A 24515-nucleotide genomic window follows, 5' to 3' on the forward strand; every position below is an offset into this window, starting at 1 on the left:
TTTAATTATTTAAAAAAAAAAGAGTTCCTCGTGGACAACTACATTTCATAACTGCCCTTAAAGACCGGCACCTGTGGCCGGGTGATGGCTCACAGCGATGGAGCGAGTGGTCCTGGCTGTCGGTGCACGTCCAAGGAGGAGGGTGGATATGCAATAGGTAGAGATTGGGTTTGGCTAAATTCTACGGTTTTGTGCCTCTAGGGGAAAAACATCGTGAAACTTCTGCTAAAGTTTACGTTAGAAAACAAATGAGAAACAGATGCTTTTAATCCACCTTTGTCTTCCTTGCAAATTCTGCAGATTCCTGGGATACTTGTCTGATAAGCACTCCTTGGTCTGATGTTTTGGTGTCTGTGCTCACGTGATTCCCCAAACAGTGAGCCCCAGCGGACTGGCTCTCGTTTTCAGGAGGGGCGCCCTGCTCTGCCTGTGAGTGTGTCCCACCACACTTGGGGTGTGAGGAGGTGTGGCCCCCAGGTGGACGCCATCCGGGAGCCTTCTCGACCCGGGGGCTTTGTCTGCAGAGGAGAACACAGTGGAGGGTCTTGGCGCTGGAACAGAGCCTGGGTACGCCAGCGGCCCCCTTCCCAGGGTCTGGCTTGGGATCCGGCGTCGACAGAGGCCCCCCCGGGTCAGGCTTCCCCGGTCTCGGGTCTGGGGGTTTTCATCTTCTCCTCTTGGAAATGGGCAGAGCAGAGTGTGCAGCACCGGACTGTCGCTCGCATTGAAAACTGAAGGCTAACGCTTCTGTTTTTCTTCTAGCTTCTGACCCGCGCGGCTCGGGATGGGAAACCACGCCGGGAAGCGGGAGCTGAGCGCCGAGAAGGGCAGCAAGGTAGGACGCGAGCGGGGCTCCGGGCCCCTCCGACGGCGTCTCGGTTTTGTTATTAACCGTGACCCCCGATGCACACGGTGGCCGCCAGGGTCTCCTGCTGGAGAGTTGCCCCCCACCTCAGACACTTCTCGGGCAGAGGGACGGAGGTCTGCGCGCCTCGGCGGGGACCCCAGGCCCATGACCTTGCCGGTGGCCCCCGCCGCCCTTCCGTTCCACCCCATCGCTGAACCACCCGCGGGAAGTACAGATACGCCGAAGGGGAAAGTGCAAACGAAAATGGCCCAGATCCTCCCAGGGAGTCAGAAGAAGTCTCCTCCATATTTCCCACATGGCGTCCTGCCACTCGCCAGGCTCCTGGTGGCCTCACCCTCTGGCCGGGGCTTTTTCTCCACCTCCAGAGGGTCACTTGAGATGAGAAAAGGGGGCTGACGTGATGTGCGACGCGTTGAATCGCCCTGATTTGTGGGGGCGGGGAAGGGAGGTGCTCCGTGCCTTCCGAGCTCAGCTCCGGGTGACCCTTCAGGTGTTATAGCCGCAGACGGATGCGGGTTCGCCACAGGGTCATGGCGCCGAGCCCGGGTGCCCGTGAACGCGCTGGAAAATGCCCACGGCACTGAGCTGAGCGGCAGCCCCACGCCACCCTGGCCGTGGTGTGCGGCACGGCGTTTACCTAATAACAACCCGCTTAGCAGCCCTGGGTCCCCCCTGCTCCGTGCCCGGGCCCCGTTTCTGTGCCAGCCGCTGCGTCGCTTTCCAGAATGTGCCTTCACGGCGTCCCTTGCAAAGTACATGCGCGAATGCATGCTGTTCTTGCCCATATTTTACCTCAGCTGAAGCTCCTAACAGTGTCATCTGGCTTCTTGACTAATGATTTCGGGCCCAAGGTGAACGGGGAGGGACTTCTGTGTTTGTAATGTTGTCATGGGTTTGGAACCCTCTCTTTCCTGCCGAGAGGGGAGAATGTTATAAATACCTGACATTCCAATAAATATTGACCAGGGAATGACTGTTAATTTTTAAAAGGCAAACTGTTCTCCTGAGAAGCCCGTTGTCATAATGGGCAGAGGCGTTGAGCTGTGTGCTGGGTCTCTGTGGGGACCGGGGTGTGGGGACAGGGGTGTGGGGACCAGGGCGCAGGGACCGGAGTGCAGGAACGGCGGGGGGGGGGGGAACCAGGGCTCGGGGTGTGGGGACCGGGGTGTGGGGACGGGGACGTGGGGACCGGGGCGCCGCCTGTCCCCCGAGCGGAGTCTACACCAGAGTTAAAGGGGAGACCGGCCTCAACAGGAGCTCAAGTCTTGTGGTGACGGATTTGCAACGCTGGCTCTAAAATCCCATCTGTGGCTCCGAGTTTCTTTCCTGTTGTCGGACATTATAAAACCCGGAGACATAGTTTTAAGGTGTCAGTTGTACCTAAATAAGGTTGTTGAGTGGTGGTGATGCCTGTACTCAACGCTCTTGGCTTCTGATATCTGATGCGTAACGTTTGGACGATTTAAAAAATCCGAACTTCAAGAACACTGGCTCCCGGCGGTGGTTGTTAGTGTAAAAGCGTTTTGTGACGGAGAGAAAACGTCTGAGGGGCGAGTGCCTGAGACACAACACGCAGGTGAGCCTGGACCAGGACAGAGAGAGCACGTGAGCACCTGCGCCCCGTTGCCCGTCTGTATGTTTCTGCGTGTAATTCTGTGAGGCGTGCTCTGACTCGCCGGGCAGTGGACGGAAAGCTGCCAGCGGAGGATGCTGGGCTGACCCGTGAGCGGGGGCCGCTGCAGGCAGAGTCGCCTCATCCCCCCAAACCCTGGCCTCTTGGGGAAGCTGCTGCCCGGCCGGGCCACCCCTCCCCTCCTGCATCCGGCCGCGCACCTGCCTGCACCTGCCCGCACGACGGGGTTTGCGCTGGTTGTTTGTGCGGCTTCCTGGTCCGGCCAGGCCCTCTGTCCAGTGCTGGGGAAGGAGACGCAGTCACTTCCCACCAGGACCTTCCGGTCTCTGTCCCTCGGGTTTCTCCCCATGACTCAGCACCTTGCGCCTTCTGGCGGCTTCTCTCTCCTCCTGAAGAAGACATGTGGGGGTGCAGGAGGGAGGAGGGTCACGGAGGGGGTCGCTCTGGACTCTCTCCAGCAGGTGCCGGGAGAACCCCCTTTCCCACCTGGCTCTGCTGGTCACAGGTGGAGCAGGACACCCGGCCGCGGAGCGAGGTGGCCGAGCCCCCCCCCTCCCCCCGCCCCGCCGCCCGCCGTGGCCCCAGCACATGGCAGGACGCCCGATGGCGAGCGGAAGGGAGGAAAGCCCACACGGGAGGAAGCGCGGGGACAGAACGTTTCCGAGATTCACTCCCATTCCCAGAAACCCCCTCCTTGGCCTGTGATTCCCTGTGGTTTGAAGAGCCGTGGCAGAACCTGATTTCCAGAGAGCGCTAGCTCCCTGACCTATCGGCTCCTCATCAGCTGCTCGGTGTTTAGTACGGATTCGGTGAACCGGGAAGGACCGGGAAGGACCCGGAAGGACCGAGAAGGACTGTCCCAGCTACCCCGGGTGACCGCCCGCCCCCACGCTCGCGGCGAGGCCCTGGGGAGACTGAGGGTTCTGAGCAGGCCCTGCCCACGGAGGCTCCAGGAAAACTGGTTCCACAAGCTAAGAATAGACTCTCCTGCCACCGGAGGGAGGCCGTACCTGGCGGATGGCCCTGGGGATGAGACGGGACACCCGCAAGGGGAGGTAAGACATCCGGCCCACTGGCCGCTACAGGGACCACTTACCTTTGGTCGGCTTGAAATTAAGGTGGTAGACCAGCTGTTCCTTGGGAGAAACCGCCCATAGGCACTGGGCCCTGAGAAGGCCCTCAGGTGACGGCCCTGGGTCGGGGTCCGTCCCCCTCAGGCATTCCAGGAAGAGACCACATGTATCACGTGGGCTGCCCTGGGTTTGTATTTCCCAGGGACCCTGCATTTCCCTGTTTCTCATTTCTGACCTTAAGGAATTGGGACTTCAGTGCCCTGGAACTATTTCTTAACATCTGAGTTCTCAGCTTTGTCGGGGGTTTGTTTTATTTTGTTTTTTAACACTGACATCAGTTAACTTGGGAATGAACAAGGAGCCCTTAAAATCTCATGGTTATTTCTTTCTCCTATGAAAGCAGAAGCTATTCCTCGTTTGAATCGTTGCTACTGGAAACGTGACCAATAAAGACAACTGGAGTCTGTGTTGACATATTTGCATGTTTTCCTGAATGAGTGAAATCAAGTGACGAGTTAAAATGTTGAAATCCTAGCCCAGTACAACAGTCTTGGAAACCTGCTTTCCCCTGTGGGCGGCCTGTGCGAATCGGGCCCACAGACCTTCCCCAAGGTGCCTAGCCATGGTTTTCTGGATGTTTCTATTTAATCAGCTTCAGGAGAAGTAGACCTGAAAGCCGAAATCTGAGAGCTTGCAAAACCCACGTCCACACCCACACTCCACAGGCTTACGAGTCTGGTGTCTCCAGCTAAGCGGGTTATCCAGGCTGTTCTTCGAAGCAGAGTGCAGGCCGCACGGACACGCCGCCTCTGCAGGGGCGTTCATGTCCCCGGAAAATTCATTCCCGTATTTAACGACCATTAAAGCCCCCTTCCTTGATGAGACTCCAGAGAACGTTCGAGTGGCCCTCTGAGACGTATGCAAACATGCAAATACACCGTCAGCACGTGGACCGTCCCTCCGTCTGGCGGGAAGCACCAGCCCGCCGGCTGTGCAGGGGCCGACCGTCCGCCCGCCGGCTGATTCCTCAAGGCCGCGCCTCCCGGAGTCCTGGGTCCAACAGGTTCTCATCCCAGGTCCGGATGTTGCCTGTTTGGATCGCTCGGTTCGGGCCGCACCAAATCCTCAGGAGGGAGAAGGAATTCTGCTTGAAAACAGCAGCAGCAGCAGGAGGGGCTACGGCCCTCTCCTCCCCTCATGGAGGTCAAGTTCAGCGAGGTCCTGATGGGGGCAGCTCTGCTCCTGGCTGTGCCCCCAGGCCCCCTCCCCCCCCATGCTGCTGTTGAGGGCCCTCACGGCACAGCCTGTGGGTGAGTGTGGCCAGTGCACCCCCACCCTCAGCTCCAGGTCAGGCAGCGCCAGCCGGGCCCCTGGGAAGGGCGCTGTGTACTCCCCGCTGTCAGCCCCCCCGCAGCCTGGAGCACGGTGCTTAAAGCACTGAATTCACCCAGAAATGCCCACCTTGCCTGTAGGACAGCAGTGTGTTGGCACTTGTTAGACCCCTACATGTAGAATTTCTAGTTTCTTAGGCACATCACCTCAAGAAAGGTGTTTTGAGAACTCAGAAAATTCCTGTGTTAATCTACATGTGTAAAAGCTTGGGGAACTGAAAAGCAGAAGGTATGTCCTTAGAGGCACGAACCAAACAATCTGATTGTCTGAAACGTGGGAACACCTAGACAGTGTCTAGTGACCTCTTAGACGGCAGGGTGGGGCTTCCAGTGCACCTTCTCTTCAGGAGCATCTTGGAGTTTGTCCTCTGTCCTGGTCTCTGTCTCTGTCTCTGTCTCTCTCTCACAGACACACACACACACACACACACACACACACACCCCATAAAGGATTCCTCCTGACCCTGACTGTGGAACACTCACCTGTCATTCAGACACACGTGGCCAAGAAGCAAGGATAGGTGGCCAGCACAACTGAAGACCCACATTTGAAATGTTAGTTATTTTTAAATCGTTTAGACCTAAATGGCCACAGGTTTGCGGGAGCTGCACGGTCCCACTGCACAGTCCATCTCCGTCACCCTAATCCTTGGGGTGCCGAGGACCCGGTCAGATACGCGTCAGCACCTTTTTGTCAGCGAAAAGAATTCTGCTCTTTCCGGAAGTCGTATCGTTTCATGCAAAAGTTAATAGTGAACGCAGAAGGTAAAATCCTCTGAAAACACAAGCACACTTAGAATTCCTGGGAACTGCCAAGGGCGGGCCGGTGTGCTGTTGGCTCCAACGGTGAGGAAGTTCCTGGGGACCCTGGGGGCTCAGTCGCCGGAGCGTCCGGCTTCGGCTCGGGTCAGGGTCTCACAGTCTGTGCGTCCGAGCCCCACATCGGGCTCTGTGCTGGCAGCTCAGAGCCTGGAGCCTGCGTGGGACTCTGCCCCTCTCTGCCCGACGCTGCTCACGCTCGCTCTCAGAAACAAACTAGCAAACATGTTTATTCGTTATAAATGAAGAAGGTGCCCTTGCTCCCCTCAGCTCGGACGGCGCACGGCACACTCGCTGCTTTATCTCCATCTCGCTCCAGAGCAGGCCGCCCGGGGCCGAATCCAGGCACCGGCCTGTGAAAACAGCACCTGCTTCTACAGGCTGCTTCGGGGTTCAGTGCAACTCGAGGGTCCCCCCTCCTGACGTGCTTCCAGAGATCTTCCGTGAGCGCCGAGAAACGGAGAAATACCATGGTGGGAAAGACGTGTCCTTTGAGGGAAGCCTTCCAAAGTCTGTGGACAGTCAGCCCCCCTTATTGCAGTCCCGAAAGCTCACAGCGGGTCGCATCTGGCCTGAGACCAAGTTGGAGGACGTCACGGGCAACATCTCCCTGCAGTTGGGTTTTGTAAATTCAAGTTCGCACGGGGGACCGGAGCTGCCTCTGCAGAAGGGGGTGCCCGCTTCCAACCCTGTGTGGGGGTCTGTGCCCTGCAGGAGAGGCTGCAGTGCCCACCGGCGGCATGTGGTGTCGTGTCCGAGGCACCGTCTGTGTTTTACCAGCACTGGAGAGCAGTCTCCCTGAGCACTTACAGCAGAGTCTAGACTGTTGAGTCGGCGGTGCTCCCGCCTTTAGGGCGGACCCACAGAGGAAGTCGCTCATCACCGTTCTGTGTAGAAACGCGACCCGAGGTGGACTCTGCCCGTGAAGGGTTGGAGGCGGGCGCTGGGTTTCACCTGCCGAAGCAGAACGCTCACACCTAGCAGGTCGCCACGGCCACACGTGGGCGAACGCGCATGTAATTACTGAAGACGGAGGTGTAATTAGCAACACAGCCGCCCCACAACAGCCCCTAATAAAAATAGCGTCGGGCTGACTGTGAAGCTGTGCCCGGGGCCACGGAAACCACAAGCCGGCAGCGCCCAGGGTGGGGACCCGGAGCCCGCAGGCCGCCCCGTCCTGCCCCTGCCCGGCCCGTGGCTTGGAGCCGGACCCGGGGGCGGGGGGGGGGGTGACCCCTTCCAGGCCGGCTCCTCCTTCCAAGCTGAGGCCTCAGGACCCCAGGCCTGTGGTTGGGAAGGGCCCCCAACAGTCCTGGGCTCGGGCACCCAAGGGCTCCGGCTTCTGATTTGGGGCTTGAAAACCCAGCTGCTGGGACACCCGTGCGATGCTGACGTTCTGTGTCCTTCCGGGCCACTGTGCGTTTCCGAGGTCTGCTAGGTCGTTTGCGGAGCTGGTTTTTATCAGGAACTGTGACCCAGTTTGCAGGCTGCGCACTTCAGACCCGGGCGGTTGTGAGATGTAGGCGATATGTTAAATGATGAGCCAGTGAAACCACGGACGGGACAGAACACGCACCAGATGTCACACGTCCTCTGTACGCGCCTGGCCACAAACCTGCCTTCTGTCTCCTGCCCCAGATTTACGTCCTCGGGCCTCGAGCCGCTGATGGGCTGAGACGAGGCGCCTGTTTGCGCCCGGTGTCCAGCGGGACGCTCCGAGGTTCTTACGTCACCGGCTGCGCTTCCCTAGTGGCTCTGTCGCGGCGTCTCTGATGCTCCGTTATTTTGTGCGTGCGGACCGGGAAGAAGGGGAGGCCGAGACCCTGCCCTAGTGCCAAAGGGCAGCACGGAGCGAGCAGAAGCGAGGCTCCTTTTGCTCCGTACGTTTGTTTCCATCGAGAGGACATCCGGGCTCGTGCTGGGGGCTGGGTGCTGGGTGCTGGGTGCTGGGTGCGCTCTACAGGAAGACGGGCTTCCAAGTCCGCTGTGGGGTTTACCTGTGACCGAGAACGGGGCCTCGGGCGGGGCCGACCACATTCCTGTTCTCGAATCACCAGTGACGATGTGGTGAGTGTTAGACCCGGCAGCCCCTCTGGGGCAGGAGAGGGGCCGCGGTTCCCAGAGGGGGAGGGGCAGGCGTGCGCGCTCTGAGGGCTGCCGCCCTGGGGCTCCGGCCGATTTAGGTGCCGAGTGGCCTTCATCGCCCACAGTGACTCGGTGCCTTGCCCTTCCGGCTGCTCGCAGAAGGCGGCCTGACCTCTGCTTCTCAGCCCGGCTCAGAAATGCCCCTGAGGAGCTCGGTCTTTGAAGGCAGACTTCCTTCTGATGCCGACAGGGAAGACGTGTCCCTGATGAGAACTCTGTGCTTCTTCATTATTAAGAAAGAACTTCTTTAGATTTTGTAAAAACCCTCTTATGGTATTTTTAATGAAATGAAATGTAAAAACTCAGTTGTCAAAATGTTATTTCCTATCTATTCTCACTCCTTCGGAAGTGTGGTTTTTTAAATGTTTAAATTTGGAAGCAAGAGATTGTACATGCTGGCATGTGCTTGTGAAGAGTTCTCTTCCGTGTGTGTGCACGCGCGTGTGGAGGGGTGTTTCCAGCCCGCCAGCCCCAAACCCTGCAGACGCTGGTCTCCCGCCGCAAGGTCACCTCGCCCTCTCTGCCCGGCTGTGCGCTCAGACGCACCCGGCGTGTTCTCCTCATCCTGATTCCGTGCCGACGTTACTCTGATTATCGTGTAGTTAAGCAAAAACCTAGACGAATTTCATTCTTACGTTTCTGCGGTTCTTGGTGCTTCCAAAACAGACTGTTCTTTAACGCGCCCTAAATCACACTTCAGCGAGAGGCGTGTGCAACCAAACACGGGCCGGCCGGGGCAGAGTGCGCTGCTGCCTGCTTACTGCATTAAGACCCTTGAGAAAACACCAGCGTCTTCAGATTTGACAGGAAGGCTGGCTCTGGTGTTGTGTTCCAGCGTGTTGGAGGAAGGGTCTTGCTGGTGCCCCTCCAGCCAGGCCCTGCTCTCCCGCCCCCGGGGGCCCGGCCCAGGCTGTCTGCACCTCGGCGGGCGGCTCCTTCTCCTCCCTCTGCCCTCCGGGACCTGGCCTCTCCCAGATGCCCTCTTGCAGCTACTCTGTGTCACTGAGCTCGTGCCGCACCCCACCCGCAGTGCCAGGTTCCTTGTGTTTCTCTCTGGGGTTTTGCCTGAGATACCGGCACCCACACTGAGCCCAGGTCCTCACCCAGCTGGGGCGCCCAGCTGACCCCGAGCACTGAGCGGTTGTGTGCCCTTGGGCACCTCGCTGGTCTGCTCTGCACACCGGTTGGGCCCTGCTGTCCCCCAGGCTCTGTGCCACGAATACAGATGCCATATTGCCCTCAGTGAGTGGAGTTTACAGAGGACACTCCGCATCCCTGAACTCTCACGTGTGGTCCCAGGCAAAGGCTTAGAGCCCGGTGGGTGCAGGAGCGGCTTCGCAAGGACTTACTCAGCAGCCACTGCGCTGGGAGGCCAGCACCGCCTCCAGGAGGGACCGGGGAGGAGGCTGGCGTCCCCTCGCCCCTGCGCCCCCCTGCTCCTTTCCCGTGCAGGGACCCAGCTGGTTGCACACCCTCCAGGCCTCCTCCTCCTCCTGCTGCTGCTCGAGGACCCTTGAAGGAGGCCAGACCAGGGGCGCCGGGGTGGCTTAGCGGTTAAGTGGTTTCAGCTCAGGTCATGATCTCACAGTTTGTGAGTTTGAGCCCCGAGTCTGGCTCTGCACTGGAGGCACGGAGCCTGCTTGGGATTCTCTCTCTCTTTCTCTCCCTGTCTCTGCTCCTCCCCTGCTCATGCTATCTCTGTCTCTCTCAAAATAAAAGAAGAAGACGACGAAGAAGAAAGAAAGAGGCCAGACGTGAGCCGGACGCAGGGAGGGAGGGCCGCGGCCGGCGGGCTGGCCTTCTCCAGGGCGGGTGGGGGACCCCGAGCAGAGAGGCCCTCAGACGCCGCCGGCTCTGGGAGCTCTTGGCCTTCGGGGGCAGCGGCCCAGCCCAGACTCACCTCAAGGGAGGATAAAACGAGAGGAAATGGCAGAAGCCAACATGTCCTTGTCTTTGCCCAGTGAGGCCTCCGGGAAGCCAGGCGTGTCTAAGGGACGCCCGTGACGCCGGGGGCCACGTTCAGTTCTTCGTCTGCCGTCCTGGCTCGTTGCTCCTAAGATGCTGAGAGTTTTGTGCCGTGATTTTAGCTGTCCTGTCCTCACTTGCAGTCGCAGTGGTTCTGTCTATCCATTGCCTCCAAAATCACGGGTCTTAGATTAATTTTTCTATGGAATTAATAAAAGGGCTATTGGGACTGCCACACTCTGAATTGAATGCAAGATCCTTTTTTTTTTCACCCTTCTGTTCTACTTTGTGACAACGTCAGTTTTTTAATGGTTTATTGCCATGCGTTTCAAAGTGAAATATGACATGATATTTGTAGAATATTCCAAGACTATAATCCTTCCTGCTGACGAACCATTTTTGATGCACAGGCCCCTCCCGTTTCGTTGTTGGGATGCGAAATATTTAGTTACTCTGTTTAGGAACGTTGTGTTTCACACCTTTCTTGCCAACTCTTCAACGTTTTAAAGAAAATCGACCTTTGATGTTCTGTTTTTGTTCTTGAGCATGTAATAGCACGCTCCAAGTACCAGGAGACAGAGTGTGATTCTTTAAGGTCACAGTTCCTGTAGCGCTCAGAACTCAAGGATGCTTCCTGAACAACACGGAGAAGCCCGTCTGATCCCCATCAGACGACTGGGGGCCTCCGCCGCCCATGACCTGTCAGGTCCTAAAGAGTTTGTTCGGAACATGCTTATAACTTGTATCTTCATCCAACCATACTCTGCCTCGATTTTATTGTCCGTTATGAAACAAGAGAGGTCTGTGGCCTGAAGAACAAAGTCTCTCTTGAATGTGCCTCTGCCCAGAGCGTCACGTTCAGACCCTTGAGGAGGTGGGGACTCGGTCTCGTTGCACCTGTGACTGGACCTGTCACCACCCGTACACGTGAAGCTCCCGAGACGTGGTCAGTCTCTTCCTGGAGTCTGGGTGACCCATCTCGGTGCAGAATGGGGAGAGACGAGGCATAGCCTGATTTCTTTCTCCAGATCCGAGTGTGCTGGGGCAGGGCTGCGGCCGCATCACAGGCGAGACCGGTGTCTGCAGGGACAGGGGCGGCTCCGTGTGCAGCCTGACTGTGTCCGTCCTTGTTCGGCGGGAAGTTGCTCTTTTTTAATCTTATGACAGTAACATGCTCATTAAAACCTGTTTTTTACTTTAAAAAGATTTTACTTTCACTTTTCTAAAATACGGAAAATAGAAGATAAGGTTGGTCAGATAAGCAAGGTGGGCGGCAAGCCTCCCGCCTGGCCTTGGTGACCCGGTGAGGCAGACACGCCCCCGTGACCTCTCGCGAGCAGGCGGAGGCTGGCCTCGCTGGGGCCGCAGTCCAGGATACAGAAATGTCAGACCTTCTCGCCCAGGTTCTGCCCCGTCTGCACTACAGGGAGCAGGGAAATAAACCTGGGTCAGCACGGCGTCACATGTTTAGGGAATTTAAGTGGGACCTGATTACGTAAAACTAAAGGGAATGCATTCAGCTTCCAATGAGAAGATCAGAGTTCTCCATCACCTTATTCTGTTTCCGGTGATGCAGAATTTCCTTTCGAACTGAACAAACGTCTCTACGTGAATTACCTTTACGTGCATTTTAATTGAACCTGCAACTTACCAGAGAACTCGAGGTAAGGGAGCTCCGCTGAGCAGTCTCTCTCTGCCTCTCCCCTCACCCCTTCCTTAGGTGACCCTCCTTCCTGTTTAAGACTTGACCAGCTGGTAGCGCGGTGGCACCCAGGAACAAATGGCAAGATACTTGGGTTCCTAAAATAGCAGTCAGTAGGTCCGGTTACGCAACAGCCCCGGCAGACAGTTCTGCTGCGGCGTCTCACAGTCCTGTTTAAATAAAACCCTGAGCTCATGTCTGTGCCCTCGTTTGGAGAATGCCGCGATCCTGATTACACAACAACGTGAGCTTGGCAGAGACCGTGACGTTAACACTCAAGTACTTAGAAGAGCCACTTCCTGATCTAACGGCTCCCGGGACCACCTCAGTGCTGAGTTCCAACCCCCCTGCCGGGGGCGCCGGGACCTTCCGCGGTGACCGGCCCACACGCTGAGCTCGGACGCTTTTTAAAAACACCTTTACGGAGATGTCATTCAGGTACAGACGATTCACCACCTCAGGTGTACGATTCGGCGCGATTTCTCGTGTCCACGGACATGCAGGGCGGTCACCTCCAGTCAGTTTTAGAAGACCGCCGTCACCCCACTCCACCCCTCAGTCTCCGTGCCCCTGCCCTCTGCAACCCCTTTTCCGTCTCTAGGTTTCCCTGTCCCGGACATTTCCCTTGAACGGAATCAGCTAACACGTGCTCTTTTCTCTCTGGCTGCTTGCGTGGAGCATGTTTTCAGTGTCCTGCATATCACGGGCCAGCGCTTCCTTCCTTTTCTGGCCGAACAACATTCCATCGTGTGGACAGACCACATCCAGTGCGTCCCTTCACCCCGTGACGGACACCAGGCTCTTTCCACCTTCTGGTCCTTATAAATAGCACCGCTACCAGCAGAAGCTCATGGACCAGCTTCTGTGTGGACATGCTTTCTTTTCTCTTATAGCACTTCTTAATTTTAAAAAACCCTGGATTTTCATACACTCTTGTTATCAGGCATGCTTGCTACGTTTTCTTTGATGCCATTAAAACACCCGGGTCGGGAGAAGGAGCCCTGACGTGGCAATCCCGCCTCGTGGAGACTTGTCACAGCATCGTTTTTCTCCTTCTGGGGTCCCTGGTAGCGAATAAGAGGCGTTTTCCAGCCCTTTGTTTGTAATTGCATTCGAGGTGCTCACTGTCGCCGGGTGTAGAATTCACCGCCTAAGAATTAGAGAGAAGAAAGTCTTCCAAAGTTTTAATCCCCCACATTTCAGAGCCCACCGTGGGACCCTGGCACTGAATCCCATGCAGTCCCCACAGTGGACGAGTGGCTTCGTGAGGAGTGATTCCTCACCCCTGACATCGTAGCCAGAATGTCACTGGGTCCTGAATGTCATCGGGTCCTGGCTACGAGGGGTGTGCTGCTCTTTTTCTTCTAACCAATAGCTTTATTGATGTAAGTTCAGATACCGTAACATTCACCCACCTGAAGCGTACAATTCAGTCCTTTTGAGTATCTTCACAGGATTGTGCCGCCGTCACCACGATCTGATTTTATAACGTATTTGTCACCTCTCAAGGAGACCCGCAGCCACTACTAGCCGCTGCTCGCCCCCGTCCACCCCAGGCAGTGACTAATGTACTTCCAGTTGCTATGGATTTGACCATGCTGGGCGTTTCGTTCACACATGATCACGTGATCATGCAGAATGGAGTTTTGGAGACCAGCTCCGTCCGCACAGCACGGTGTTTTCAAGGTCATGCCTGGGGCAGGTGGCAAGACTTCGCTCCTTGTTCATGAATAATATGCCATTGTAGGAATTACGTTGCATTTTAAATATCCCTTCCCTCACTGGTGGACATTCGGGATGCTTCCATCTTTTGGTATTATGATTATGCGGCTCTGAACACTCCTACACAAGTTTTAATGGGTCGGTCCTACGGTAGCTCTGTGTTGAACTTTGGGAGGACCGTCAGACTGTCTCCAGGTGTCTGCACCGGTTTACTGGCGGTGTCCGAGGGTTCCCGACTTCTCCACGTCCTGACCAAGTTACCGTTGTCGTTGCTTGGCCCCATCCCAGCGGATGTGGCGTGGTGCCTCACATTGTGCTTTTGATTTGCATTCTCTTCGTGGATGATAATGTTGAGCATCTTTTCCCGTATTTATTGGCCATTTGTATATCTTCTGTAGAGAAGATCTATTCAAATTCTTTGTCCACTTTTTTAAAAAATTAGGTATTTTGTCTTTCATTGTTAAATTGTAGGAGCTCTTTACATATTCTGGACACAAACCTAGGGTCTCAGGTTCTCCACTGCCGCCAGCACCAGCCTGGTGTCAGGCCCATCAGAAAAGCAGATAATGCAAAAGTTTCTATTTTATGGCCCATCTTCTCCACTTATCTTGCTAAACATCACATGCATTATAAAAACGGTGAACCGTTGTGTGAGTTTTTTTCTCAGGGTCTCAGAAAAAGTAGGTGTGGTCTGTTTCCTGCACTGCGTACACACAGTTCACACAGTAGCGCAGTATGCACAGAACCCACGGTACGCATAGTAGGCATGGTACGCACAGAACACACGGTACGCACGAGGGCGGACCAAGCTTGCAAGCCCTACACTTGGGTCGACGGAACGCTGGTCTCGGGTGGCCCTATTTCATTTCTGAAGTGTCCACTTTGTGTACAGCCCTGTGAACTCCTCCAGGCAGCCCTCTGGCCTGACTCTCGCCCCAGCTCCCAGCACCCCGTCCGGCCGCGAGCCAGCCAGGGAGTGAGTGACTGGGAACGTAGCCAGGAAACTCAGGCCACACAATACTACCCGCGTCTAAGCCTGTGATTCCCAACGCAAGTTTAGGACGTTAGGGGAAACGTCATCTTTTTTTAAGGTATTGCAAACTTCTCAAAATCCCTTCTCTTTTCTCTTTTAAAGCAGCCTATGGTGGGTCATGGCTCTGAGGCTAGCAGTTTAAAATTGTCTTGCAGCTTACAAGATCACTTTTTAATGTATTTAAACACCTCTCCTCTCCTGACATGTATTTTTTAGTTTGAATCAGAACTTTGTGAAGTTTATAATTTTTTTTTAAATGTGATTCCAGGGTTTCCCTCTCTCATAGACTTTTTACATTATTTTTTCCGGATGTTGCGATAATAACTAGAAACTTAACTTCTGGGCTGTTCTTCCTAAAATTGTCATTTCCAGATCATCAGCCTTTCAGAAATTCGAGGCTGATTAAATGCATTTTGTACTTACAAGTTCGTGTATATGTAAAAACTATACCTTAAGAAAATCTTTCACAACCGCTGTGGTGCACCTGAACGGTGGGGTACGTCGTCACCGGGAGAGACTCGACGAGATGGGTCCAAAGTTACAATTCGCTGAACAGACCAGAGCCTAAAACAATTAAACCCGATGCCTTTCCCCGGCGTTTTGGTTTGCTTCTGGCTTTGGTAGGATTTACTCAAGTTTATGCTTTGCGGCTCCGCTTGGCTCTGATGGGGCTGACCCTGAACCTGACTTCCTGGGCGGTCGGAGAAGGTGAACCCTGTGAATCCTGCTCTCTCTCCTCACGTGGAGCCAAGTGTGGCCCCCAAGGAGCACCTCAGTGCTGAACGTCTAGAAATCAAGGCCAGGCGAAGTTTTTTTTAAATTTTTATTCACAGAAATAACGAGAATGTTTACTGGTTCGTAAGCAGGTTAGGAGACTAGAAATTCTTTAATAGCAAAAAGACACTGTCTCCTCCTCTCTGTGTCACTATTCACGCTAACAACCAGAGCTGTTTGTACCACATGTAAAGGACACAGAGGGACCCGTGTTCGTTTCCCGCGGCTTCTGCAACAAAGTTCGCAGTCTGGTGCTAAAAACACCAGGAATCTGTCTCTCACACTCCTGGGGACCGGAAGTCCGGAACCCCGGGGTCCGCAGGGGTGTGCCTGGAGGTTCTCAGAGGGGCTGTGCTCCCCGCCTCTGCCCTAGAATCTGGTGGTTTCCAGCAGGCCTGGGCTGGGGTCTCATCCCTCTGTGGGCTCATGGCCCCCTCCCTGTGTGTCTGTGTCTCTGCCGGAATTCCTCTTACGAAGACCCCATCGTGGCTTAGGGACCCACCCACGGCAGCATGACCTCATCATAACCAATTTGCAGGAACCCTAAATTTTTTTTAACATTTTTAAACATTTTTTAAAGTTCATTTATTTTGAGAGAGAGAGGGTGAGCATGGGAGGGGCAGAGAGAGGGAGAGGGGAGACAGAGAATTCCAAGCAGGCTCTGCAGAGACAGCTCAGAGCCCGTCACGGGGCTCAAACTCACGAACCGTGAGATGGTGACCTGAGCTGAAATCCAGGGTCAGACGCTTAGCTGACTGAGCCCCGCCGGGCACCACTGCAGGAACCCTGATTCTCAACAAAGCCAACGTTCCCAGAGCATGGGCACAATTGAACCCAGAGCAGGAAGTGACACTGGTATGGAGTTGAGAGTCCGGAACGTCCCCCACTCTCTCGTCACAGCAGCAAGGTGGGACAGCCACCGACGGGGGGTCAGAAACCCTGGAATACATGCATTTTGTTTAAAAAACACAAAAGCAAAGATTCAGTTGTTCAGATAATAGGAGTATGTATATGGTTAGTTGTGTGGTATTAAACTGGGAGCGGAATTTGTGTCTTTAGTGTCCAAATAAGCAAGAGCATGTCAGATTTGTTTCTCTTAGGGCAGAAACACACACACACACAGGTAGCATTTGTAAATAGGTCTACATGCAGGATTTATAGATGTCCCCGTCCCCGCCCCGGGTAGCACAGTCCCCTGGGAACCTCCCAGAGCGGAACCCTGCCCGGGGCGCTGACTCTCTCCACCCTCGGTCAAGACTGAGTTCGTGCCAGACTGCAGGGATGCAGGCCGCCGGGGCTGGAGCGGGCATGGCCTGTGCCGGAGGTCACAGACAGCACAGGCGGGAGACGCTGGGACCACGGGGCCCCACGCACAGGCTCCTCTGGCTGCAGCAGCGGCCCAGCCGGGTCGGCCTGCACATCCAGAATCTGCCCGGGGCGCCCGCTGCAGGGAGAGCCAGTCGGACCTTCTAGAACATGCTCCGAGCGCTCCGCGTGGCTGAGTGGGGGCCTCGCGTGGCGGGAGGCTGGGACAATGCAGAGTCCGGGCCCCCGTCGGGTTTTCTCCACCGGGAGAGAGGAGGGGCCAGGCTGCTCCCCGGACGTGAGGCTGCCTTCCTCCTCCACTGCCTGAGACCCGGCCCTTGGCTGCTGGAGCCCCCCTTGGCGGGAGGCCCCACCTCCACACGCACCCCTGCACCTCGCCGCCGGTGTCTGTCTCCTGCCCCTGCTTAGAGGGCTGTGGGTTTGAGGAGCCCCGAGGAGCACCCTGCACCCTGCTGGGGGTCTTCCTGAATTTTTCCTTTTATTCTTTCCTCCGCCACCTTTTGCCTGGTTCGAAAGAAGAGCAGATCGTGTCCTCATGCCTTCAGGTGATTCTGATTCAGATACAAAACAAAGTGTTAAGGTTGGAGTGGAAAGGGACTCACTTCTCTTCCGGACAAGGAAAAGGACAAGAGGCCACCAGACACTGGGCGGGGCTTGAGCGGACCCGTCCCTCAGGGGCGTCATCTGGGAGCAGAGAACCCACGGGACAAAAGGGGGAAGTTAATCCGAGCGAATGAAGACTGTTGAGTGAAAAGATGAAGACCAGGGGCGCAGTAAGCTGCTTCCTTTATGATGAGTATTGCATCAGGGCTGAATAACAGGTCTCATCTGCATTTAGAATTACTTTTAATTTGTTTTTATTTGAGAGAGAGAGCACGTGAGTGGGGAGAGGGACAGAGGGAGAAGAGAGAATCTTAAGCAGGCTTCATGCTCAGCTCGGAGCCCAGTGTGGGGCTCGATCCCACGACCCCAGGATCATGACCTGAGCTGAAATCAAGAGTTGGACACTCAGCCAGCTGAGTCCCGCAGGCACCCCAATATTTAGAAATATTTTTAAATTGACATTTATAATTACGAGAGTTTTGCCCTAAAATCACTATGGAAAAGGCGTGGATTCTTACGTCAGTCATCTCTCCCATATTTAGGCTGATGGAGATGAGAATTGGTGCAAATATCACAAAGAAACGGTAATTATTTGAAACACATTTGGACATGTGCAGTCACAGACGTGGTGTGAGAATCAGGACACAGTGGGGCAGTGACACGCTGGGTCGCGGGTCATGGGCACCGACCTCCTTTGTGTATCTGAGTGTGTCACGTCTGTTATTTACTTTCTTTCTCATGAAAATTCCGTTACGTTTGACACACGCCATCTTGATTGTGCTTGTTTTGCTGGTGGACTTCGCTGGTTGACGATGTGTCCTCCGGGAGGGTGTATTTCGTGTTCATGGGGGTGCAACGGCCTCAGGCCTCAGAAAATAACTCTGGACTGAAGTCAGGAGTAGATTTCCCAGGCAATGAACCTGTGCTTTCTGCACACCGCCTGCACGCCGCAGGGCCTAACTCACTGGACCGGAGGGGGTGGGTGAGGTTTGGGGTCCTGTCTGTCATCGGCACTCTCCCCGGCTTCCCCTGTGGCCACTTGAAGGAGTGGACGGTGACCGTCTGACGCTACGGGAGGGAGGTCTGCACCAGGCATGGGCGGAGGACGTGGCTCTCTCCCACCACGGCGTCCGCCCCGCCGACCCCAGCAGCGGAGAGAGGGAGGCCGTGTGACCCTGCCATCGGCCTGCAGCCATGGAGGGCCCAGTGGTTCTCCTGAACTATGGAGCTTTGACCCTGACCTTGAGGTGCCATCACCCGAAGGAAGGTGTCCTCAGTTCTAAGTGGAAGACGCTGCTGGTCACAAGGGGCAACTTGATTTTCAATGTGAAAGTGTGAAAACGCACCCGCGATGCAGAAGCAAGCACCGCTGCTGACCGTTACTTGACTGCTCACTCTGCCAGCAGCAGGAGTCCGCACTTGGCCAAGAACAGGGCTTTGCTGCCGCCTCAACGATGTGAAACCAAGACCGAGACCTGACCTTCCCGATAACAAACGGATCTCCTGGGAAGTGCGCGTCCTTCCGAGTTCAGTCTCCTCTGGAACTAAGCAGGTTGAGTTGAGGAAATGCCTGCTAAGCCACCTTGGCTCCCTCTGCCATTTTAACTTCGTGAATGTAACAATTGAACAGTTTCCTCTCCAGCACTTGCCGTGGGCCGGGCGCTGGGAGGTCTGGGGCCCGGGGGGTTTGTAAGGCCGGGTCCCTCTTGTCAAACAATTTACAGTGCGCTTGGGGGAGAGAGAGGAGGAGGCCCACCAAGGTGGAGGCAAGGGTGAGGTGGGGGGAGTGGTGGCCATTTCTACAGGGGAGAGGAGTTCAGACCCACCTTGTGAGGGGGAAGCGGGGAGGAGGGGGAGCAGAGGGAGGAAGGCTGAGGGCTGCTGGGAGCAGGAAGCCACTGGCGGGGCTGGGTGGGGTCAGCTCCTCCTTCCCAGACAGGACCCCCAGGACCCTGAGGGCGGGAGGCTGCCAGCGAGTTCCCTGAGGGGGGACAGGCTGGGGTCTGTCACTGCTGGTCTCACAGAAAAGGCTGTGAAGGTACTCCAGTTCCCAGAGCCGTCCTGTGTCCCTGGGTCCCCAACCCTGCAGACTACTCTCTCCTCCCCTTCTCAGGCTGACTGTATGTCAATACATTAGAAAACAGTAGCTCATTCTAGTTTTGCTCTGCATTTTTTTCAATTACTCCTGAGTTTGAACACGACTATTTGCTGTTAATAGTTATTTTGTGAGACTGTTAGATCTCAGTCTGGGAAAATTTAGTTCACTAACCAGCTGGTAACACAGCTTCGCTGGGAAAATGCGAGCCAACTTCTTCCTCCTCGCTGTCTGGGTGCTCCTTCCCAGGAAGCCTTTTCTACGTGGGTAAAACACTGGACGTCACCTCCTTGTGGGGACCAGCTTACATGTCGGCAGGTGGGGTCTCGCCCGTCTGTCTGCTCCTGTCTTCCGGGTGGGGCGGGGACCCAGACTGGTTTAGGGGCGAAGATCCCAGGTTGGTTTATGGGCGGGGACCCAAAATGGTTTGGGGGCGGGGACCAGGCTGGTTTAGGGGCGGAGCCCCCACACTCAGTTGGGCAGCAGGAATCCAGAGACCCCTGGGGGCAGGGCTGGGGAGCAGGGGTGGGAACTCCAGAGGGCTGGTGTGACTCAGGAGGAAGAACTCCGCCTTCCCAAGGCCACGGAGGTCGCCGGCAGCCTGGGCCTTGGCCCCCCTGCCCCCCCCCCACCCCGGCGGCTGGCGGCCTGCCGGTGTCCCTCCCTGTGACTCTGTCTCGGGTGACTCAGGCCTCACGTGGCAGGATAATTCCCAGCTTCTTCACACGGAGACTCGTGTCAGGCCGGTGCTTGTTGCAAGGGCAGACGCACCAGAACCGGAACCTGGGGGGAGGGGAGGTGCCGCGCCCGGTCCTCCCGGGTCACACCAGAGATCAGCTCTGTGCCCGGCAGCTCTCTCCCCGCCTCCCGCCACCTGCCCAGGGCAGCACAGGCTGGCAGCGCCCGCAGGTGACGCCGGTCCGGCCGTCCCCAGGAGCTTCTCAGGCTGGTGCAAGCCTTGGAGCCACATGCCCACTCTCCAGACACGCCCCTCACCCCGGGATCTGCCTGGGCAGGGCAGTGGGGAGGCTGGAGAAGTGAGCTGGGGAGGCTGGGAGGGCGGAACCCACTGGCTGTAAGAGGAAGCTGGGGAGCAAAGCTGGGGGAGGGGCAGCTTGGAGCCAGCGCCAAGGCAGAGGGGAGGATGGTCACCTTTTTTTTGTTGTTGTTTTTCAGAGTTTCCATTTAACAAACATATAAGAGTTTCTGTGCACCAGGCATGTTGAAAGCGCTTACAAATAGCAACTTTATTAACCCTGATTACAAGCACGATATGCAGTATCAGCATTTTCTCTCTTTTATAGAAAAGGAAAATGAAGCACAGAGAGGTTACGTGACTTGTCCCAGGCCACACAGCCAACAAGTAAAAGCTGTGTGGAAGCAGTGAGGCTCCGGCGCTCACAGCCCTGTCTCGGTGCCTGCCTTCTCTCTTTACAAGAAAAGAATGTAAAACAGGAAAAAGACCTCCTCAGAGTCCTAGCTGTAAACCCAGGAAACGAGAGAGGCCTGGGACAAAGTGATACAGATTAAGGGCGGAGGCCGGAGGGAGGCTGTGGGGGCCTCTGGCCACAGAGGGAAAAGACCAGGAATGAACATGGGTGAGTCAGCAAACCCGCGCTCGTGGGCGCCGCCGGTCGCTGGAGGGAGGGCAAACCAGGCAGAAGGTTCTGGTAGGAGCCTGGTGGCCTTCGGGTGAAGTTGGGGCGTGCGGCCGCCGAGGCCGGTCAGGCCACGCTGGGTGCTGTGCGGGCCGCCTGGTGTCCCAGGCTCCCAACAGAAGCGTGAGGCCCCTGCCGGGAGACGATAAGGAGGAGGGACCGCACTTTGGTGGCATCAGTGTTTAGACCCTTCTGAAGGAGCCCAGGAGACGCTGGAGAGGCCGGTGGCCTCGGACCCGGCGGTGGGGCAGGGGGAGATGTGATGCGGAGGGGAGCGGGCCCTCCCGCTGTGCCTGTCAGGGTCCTCTGCAGCGACCTCTATGCAAGGACTCCCTACTGACTGAAAATACAGAAAGTAAACCGTATCTGCTCTCTGCCCCTAAAATCCTAAACCTAACAGGTACGTGCACCCCGATGCTGCCTCTTAGGGCTCCTGACGGAGCAGAGGGGAGGCCAGGGGCGCGGGTGTCTGTCTGCCCGGCCCCCCAGGGCTGCCCTGCAGCTCCCAGGACACCAAAGGTGGAATCTGAGAAAGTCAGGTCAGGCGTCCGTTCTCTCCAGGCCAGACGGCGGCTTCCGAGCACCTGCAGGGCCGTGTGGCTGGTTGATTTTATCCGAGGTGAAGTGCCCTTTCCTTTTTGTGAAAATCCGTCTCCGGGAACAAGAGAATGCCTGCAAGCCCAGGCAGAGAAGACAGGCCGGAATCCAGAACCTTCTGCAGAAAACGCACCCTGAGCCCAGGCTGTGTCTCTCAGACCTGGGAAATGAGCGGGAGACTGATTATCTGCCCCAGAGTTCACAGGAAGAAAGTTCAAGTGTGGCTCTCTTGCGAATAAGACACTGCCTCTTTTTTTCATGTTTTATTTATTTTTATTTTTGAGAGAGACAAAGTGAGAGGGGGAGGGGCAGAGAGAGAGGGAGACACAGAATCCGAAGCACCTCCAGGCTCCAAGCTGTCAGCCCAGAGCCCGACGCGGGGCTCGAACCCACGAACCCTGAGATCATGGCCTGAGCCGACCGAGCCCCCCAGGCGCCCCGGTGAAACACTGCATCTTAAACAAGGGTGTTGTTTGCTTTGTTTCCAGGACGCAGACCCCAGCGCAGGGGAACCCTGCAGGAGGAGGACCCCCCAGCCCCTTACCCGGGAGGCCTCGGACGACAGCGATGTGTTCGGTAAGTGACAGGGAAACTCGCAGACGCGGCTTCATGTGACATCTGTGTGTGCGTGCGCTCGTTGGGGAAGGTGTCACCTTTCTAATTACGTGAGTAATCCGTCACTCTGTTCTCAGTATTAAAAACGCAGACTCCCCAGAAACGGGGAGTAAGACCCCTTGATGAGCCACCTGCCGTCTGTTCTCCCCGACGTGGGGACCACCTGGTGGCTGTCCCCTCGGGTCCTTGTGTTGCTGGGTTGTGTGCCTGTCTGTGCACAGACACCCCTCCAGACACGTCCTCACTATATGGTATTCCTCTAATCATCTATTTGACCATTTGCGGGTAGAGAAGCTGATGGTGCCGGTGGAAAAATAACTAACTGGGAACTGAAACGGTCCCACCGCCCGGATACCTCCACCACAAGGAATGACTCACGAGGTGCCGGAAAATAACCGTCTTCTATAAAAGTTTACATTTTGTGGAGTCCAGCTGACAACATCGCCTTTATATATACGTTACTCATTTCCATTTCTGCATCGTCCCCCGCACCCGCCCTAAGGTGCAAACGAGTTTGCGTTTGATTTTACATTTACAAAGTCCCCTTTCCCATGTGACCGCGATGCTCAGTGACCTGCCGGAGCCCACGGCAAAGCAGACCTGCCCGTGCACCTGCTGCGTTCTCTTCTCCAGGAGTCCCCAGAGGCGGGCACGAGGGGCAGCAGGTGCCCGGCCAGGACCCTGAGGTCACGGGGCAGAGGGGAGGGGAGGGGAGCGGTGTTCGGGCCACCGAAGTGAGTCTCCTGCACCTGCGCGTTAGGTCGCTCGTGGCCGACGGGCCCCTCCCCAGGGTCCCTGGCCTGGCCGCTGCCTCCTTGTGGGAAGCGTTTCTTGTCCCTTGGCTCTCGGGCAGGAAGAGCCACCCCCATTTTCGTTCCTGATTTGCTTGCTCTTTCTCAGAAATCCCTTGTTTCTGTGACCTTGCCTGGAGCACGCAGAAGAGCCACTCCCACGACCCCAGTGCCTTACACCGTAGCGAGAGTCAGCACGACCCAAAGGCCCGGTTTAATGGAAACCCGTCGGGTCAGGGCCCCAGGAATCCACACCCGCCCGGTTATACGGCTGCGTGGTGGTGTTCGTGGGCAGAATGTAGACGCTGCCTCCCGGGTGGGCTCTCCAGGCCTCAGGGGCAGAGGTGGGGGCAGGAGGGCGGCTCGCGAGGCCGGGCCCCCCACAGGTGCCCTGAACGCAGAGGGAGGGCAGTCTGCAGATTTGAAGGGGACGTCCGAGCGTCGAGGATTTCGAGAGGTCTGCCTGTGAACTTCTAAGTTTGTTGTAGACTATTTCTCTTCTCCTATGTTCCAATTCTCTCTATATATATATATAAATATATATAAACACGTAGAGGAAAATGACAAAATAATATCTAAATTAAGCTTTCTATGTGACACGAATACCTTTTGGAGTGATTTGGCTAAGCTTACTTATTTTTATTTTTATTTTTTAAAGTTTGTTTATTTTTGAGAGAGAAAGTGTGGAGGGTGGGGAGAGAGGGAGAGACAGAATCCCAAGCAGGCTCCGCGCTGTCAGCATGGAGCCCGACATGGGGCTCGAACCCACGAACCGTGAGATCATCACCTGAGCCGAGGCCAGGAGCCGACCACAGCCAGACACCCAGGCGCCCGGAGCTCACCAGGCTTTGAAGCAAACGCCTTCTTCCTCGTGGCCCCTGGCTGAGTGTTTGCGGGATCGGGGATGACATCATCGCCCCCTTGCGGTCCCACACGCACTGCACTCGTGTGCACGCACGTATGTGGCAGAGACGCCTGCAGCGTGAGAAAGGCCTTCCGTGTCAGTGCCTCCGTAAGCTGGTGCAGGCGCGGCGCGGCCTCGGAAGCCGGGTCCGAGGCCACGGTTTCTCACGGTCTCCAGGAGACGCTCAGCTTGGAGAACGGGTCCCTGCGCTGGCAGTGAAAACCCGCAGAAGTGATCACAGTCTTGTCACTAACGTAGACTTGCCTCCTGGCGGGAGGGATGAGGGTCAGGCCCACCCAGCCGGTTCGTTTCTGGGACTTCCCGGGCCTGGAGCCCTGAGACTCTCCCGGATGTGGAGCCAGCCACCCCCACATGGTCAGGAAATGGTTCTCGAATCATTACCTTCTCAGCCGCACGGCCGACCCCGGACCCAGTGGGGTCACCACAGGGGAGGTGTGACCGCACCCTCCCTGCGTCCGGCCGGGGGCTCCTGGCACCCACTGGCCTGCGCTCAGCAAGCCGACAGGCACAGACCGGGAGGCCTACAGGGCGGCCGGGCCCTGCACTTGACCTTCTGAGAATCCCCCATTCCCGGCCCCTCCCAGCGCCATCCGGGGAAGCAAGGGGACGCTGGGCTGAAGGCCCCGAGTGACGAGGGAGCAGAAGCAGTGTGATCCCGCCTCCCGGTCTTGACCATGTGACCTAGGAAATACATATGAGAACTGGTTCTAAATCACAGAGTGTCACCTGGAAAGCATCCACTTCAGCTCAGGTCATGACCTCACAGTTTGTGGGTTCGAG

General features: G+C 56.3%; 1 protein-coding gene across 1 annotated transcript in view; it reads left to right on the forward strand.

Annotated features, from left to right (window-relative positions):
- The first annotated feature begins 762 nt into the window (after window positions 1-762).
- MBP (myelin basic protein) overlaps window positions 763-24515 on the forward strand; it is an 84751-nt gene continuing 60998 nt past the window's right edge. The window contains exons 1-2 of the mRNA XM_029922292.1: window positions 763-835; window positions 21893-21980. Of these exons, the coding sequence (XP_029778152.1) occupies window positions 785-835; window positions 21893-21980 (139 nt within the window). The 5' untranslated portion in view covers window positions 763-784. The remainder of the gene's footprint in view (window positions 836-21892; window positions 21981-24515) is intronic.

Source organism: Suricata suricatta, chromosome 14 (assembly GCF_006229205.1).
Source record: "Suricata suricatta isolate VVHF042 chromosome 14, meerkat_22Aug2017_6uvM2_HiC, whole genome shotgun sequence".
NCBI lineage: Eukaryota > Metazoa > Chordata > Mammalia > Carnivora > Herpestidae > Suricata > Suricata suricatta.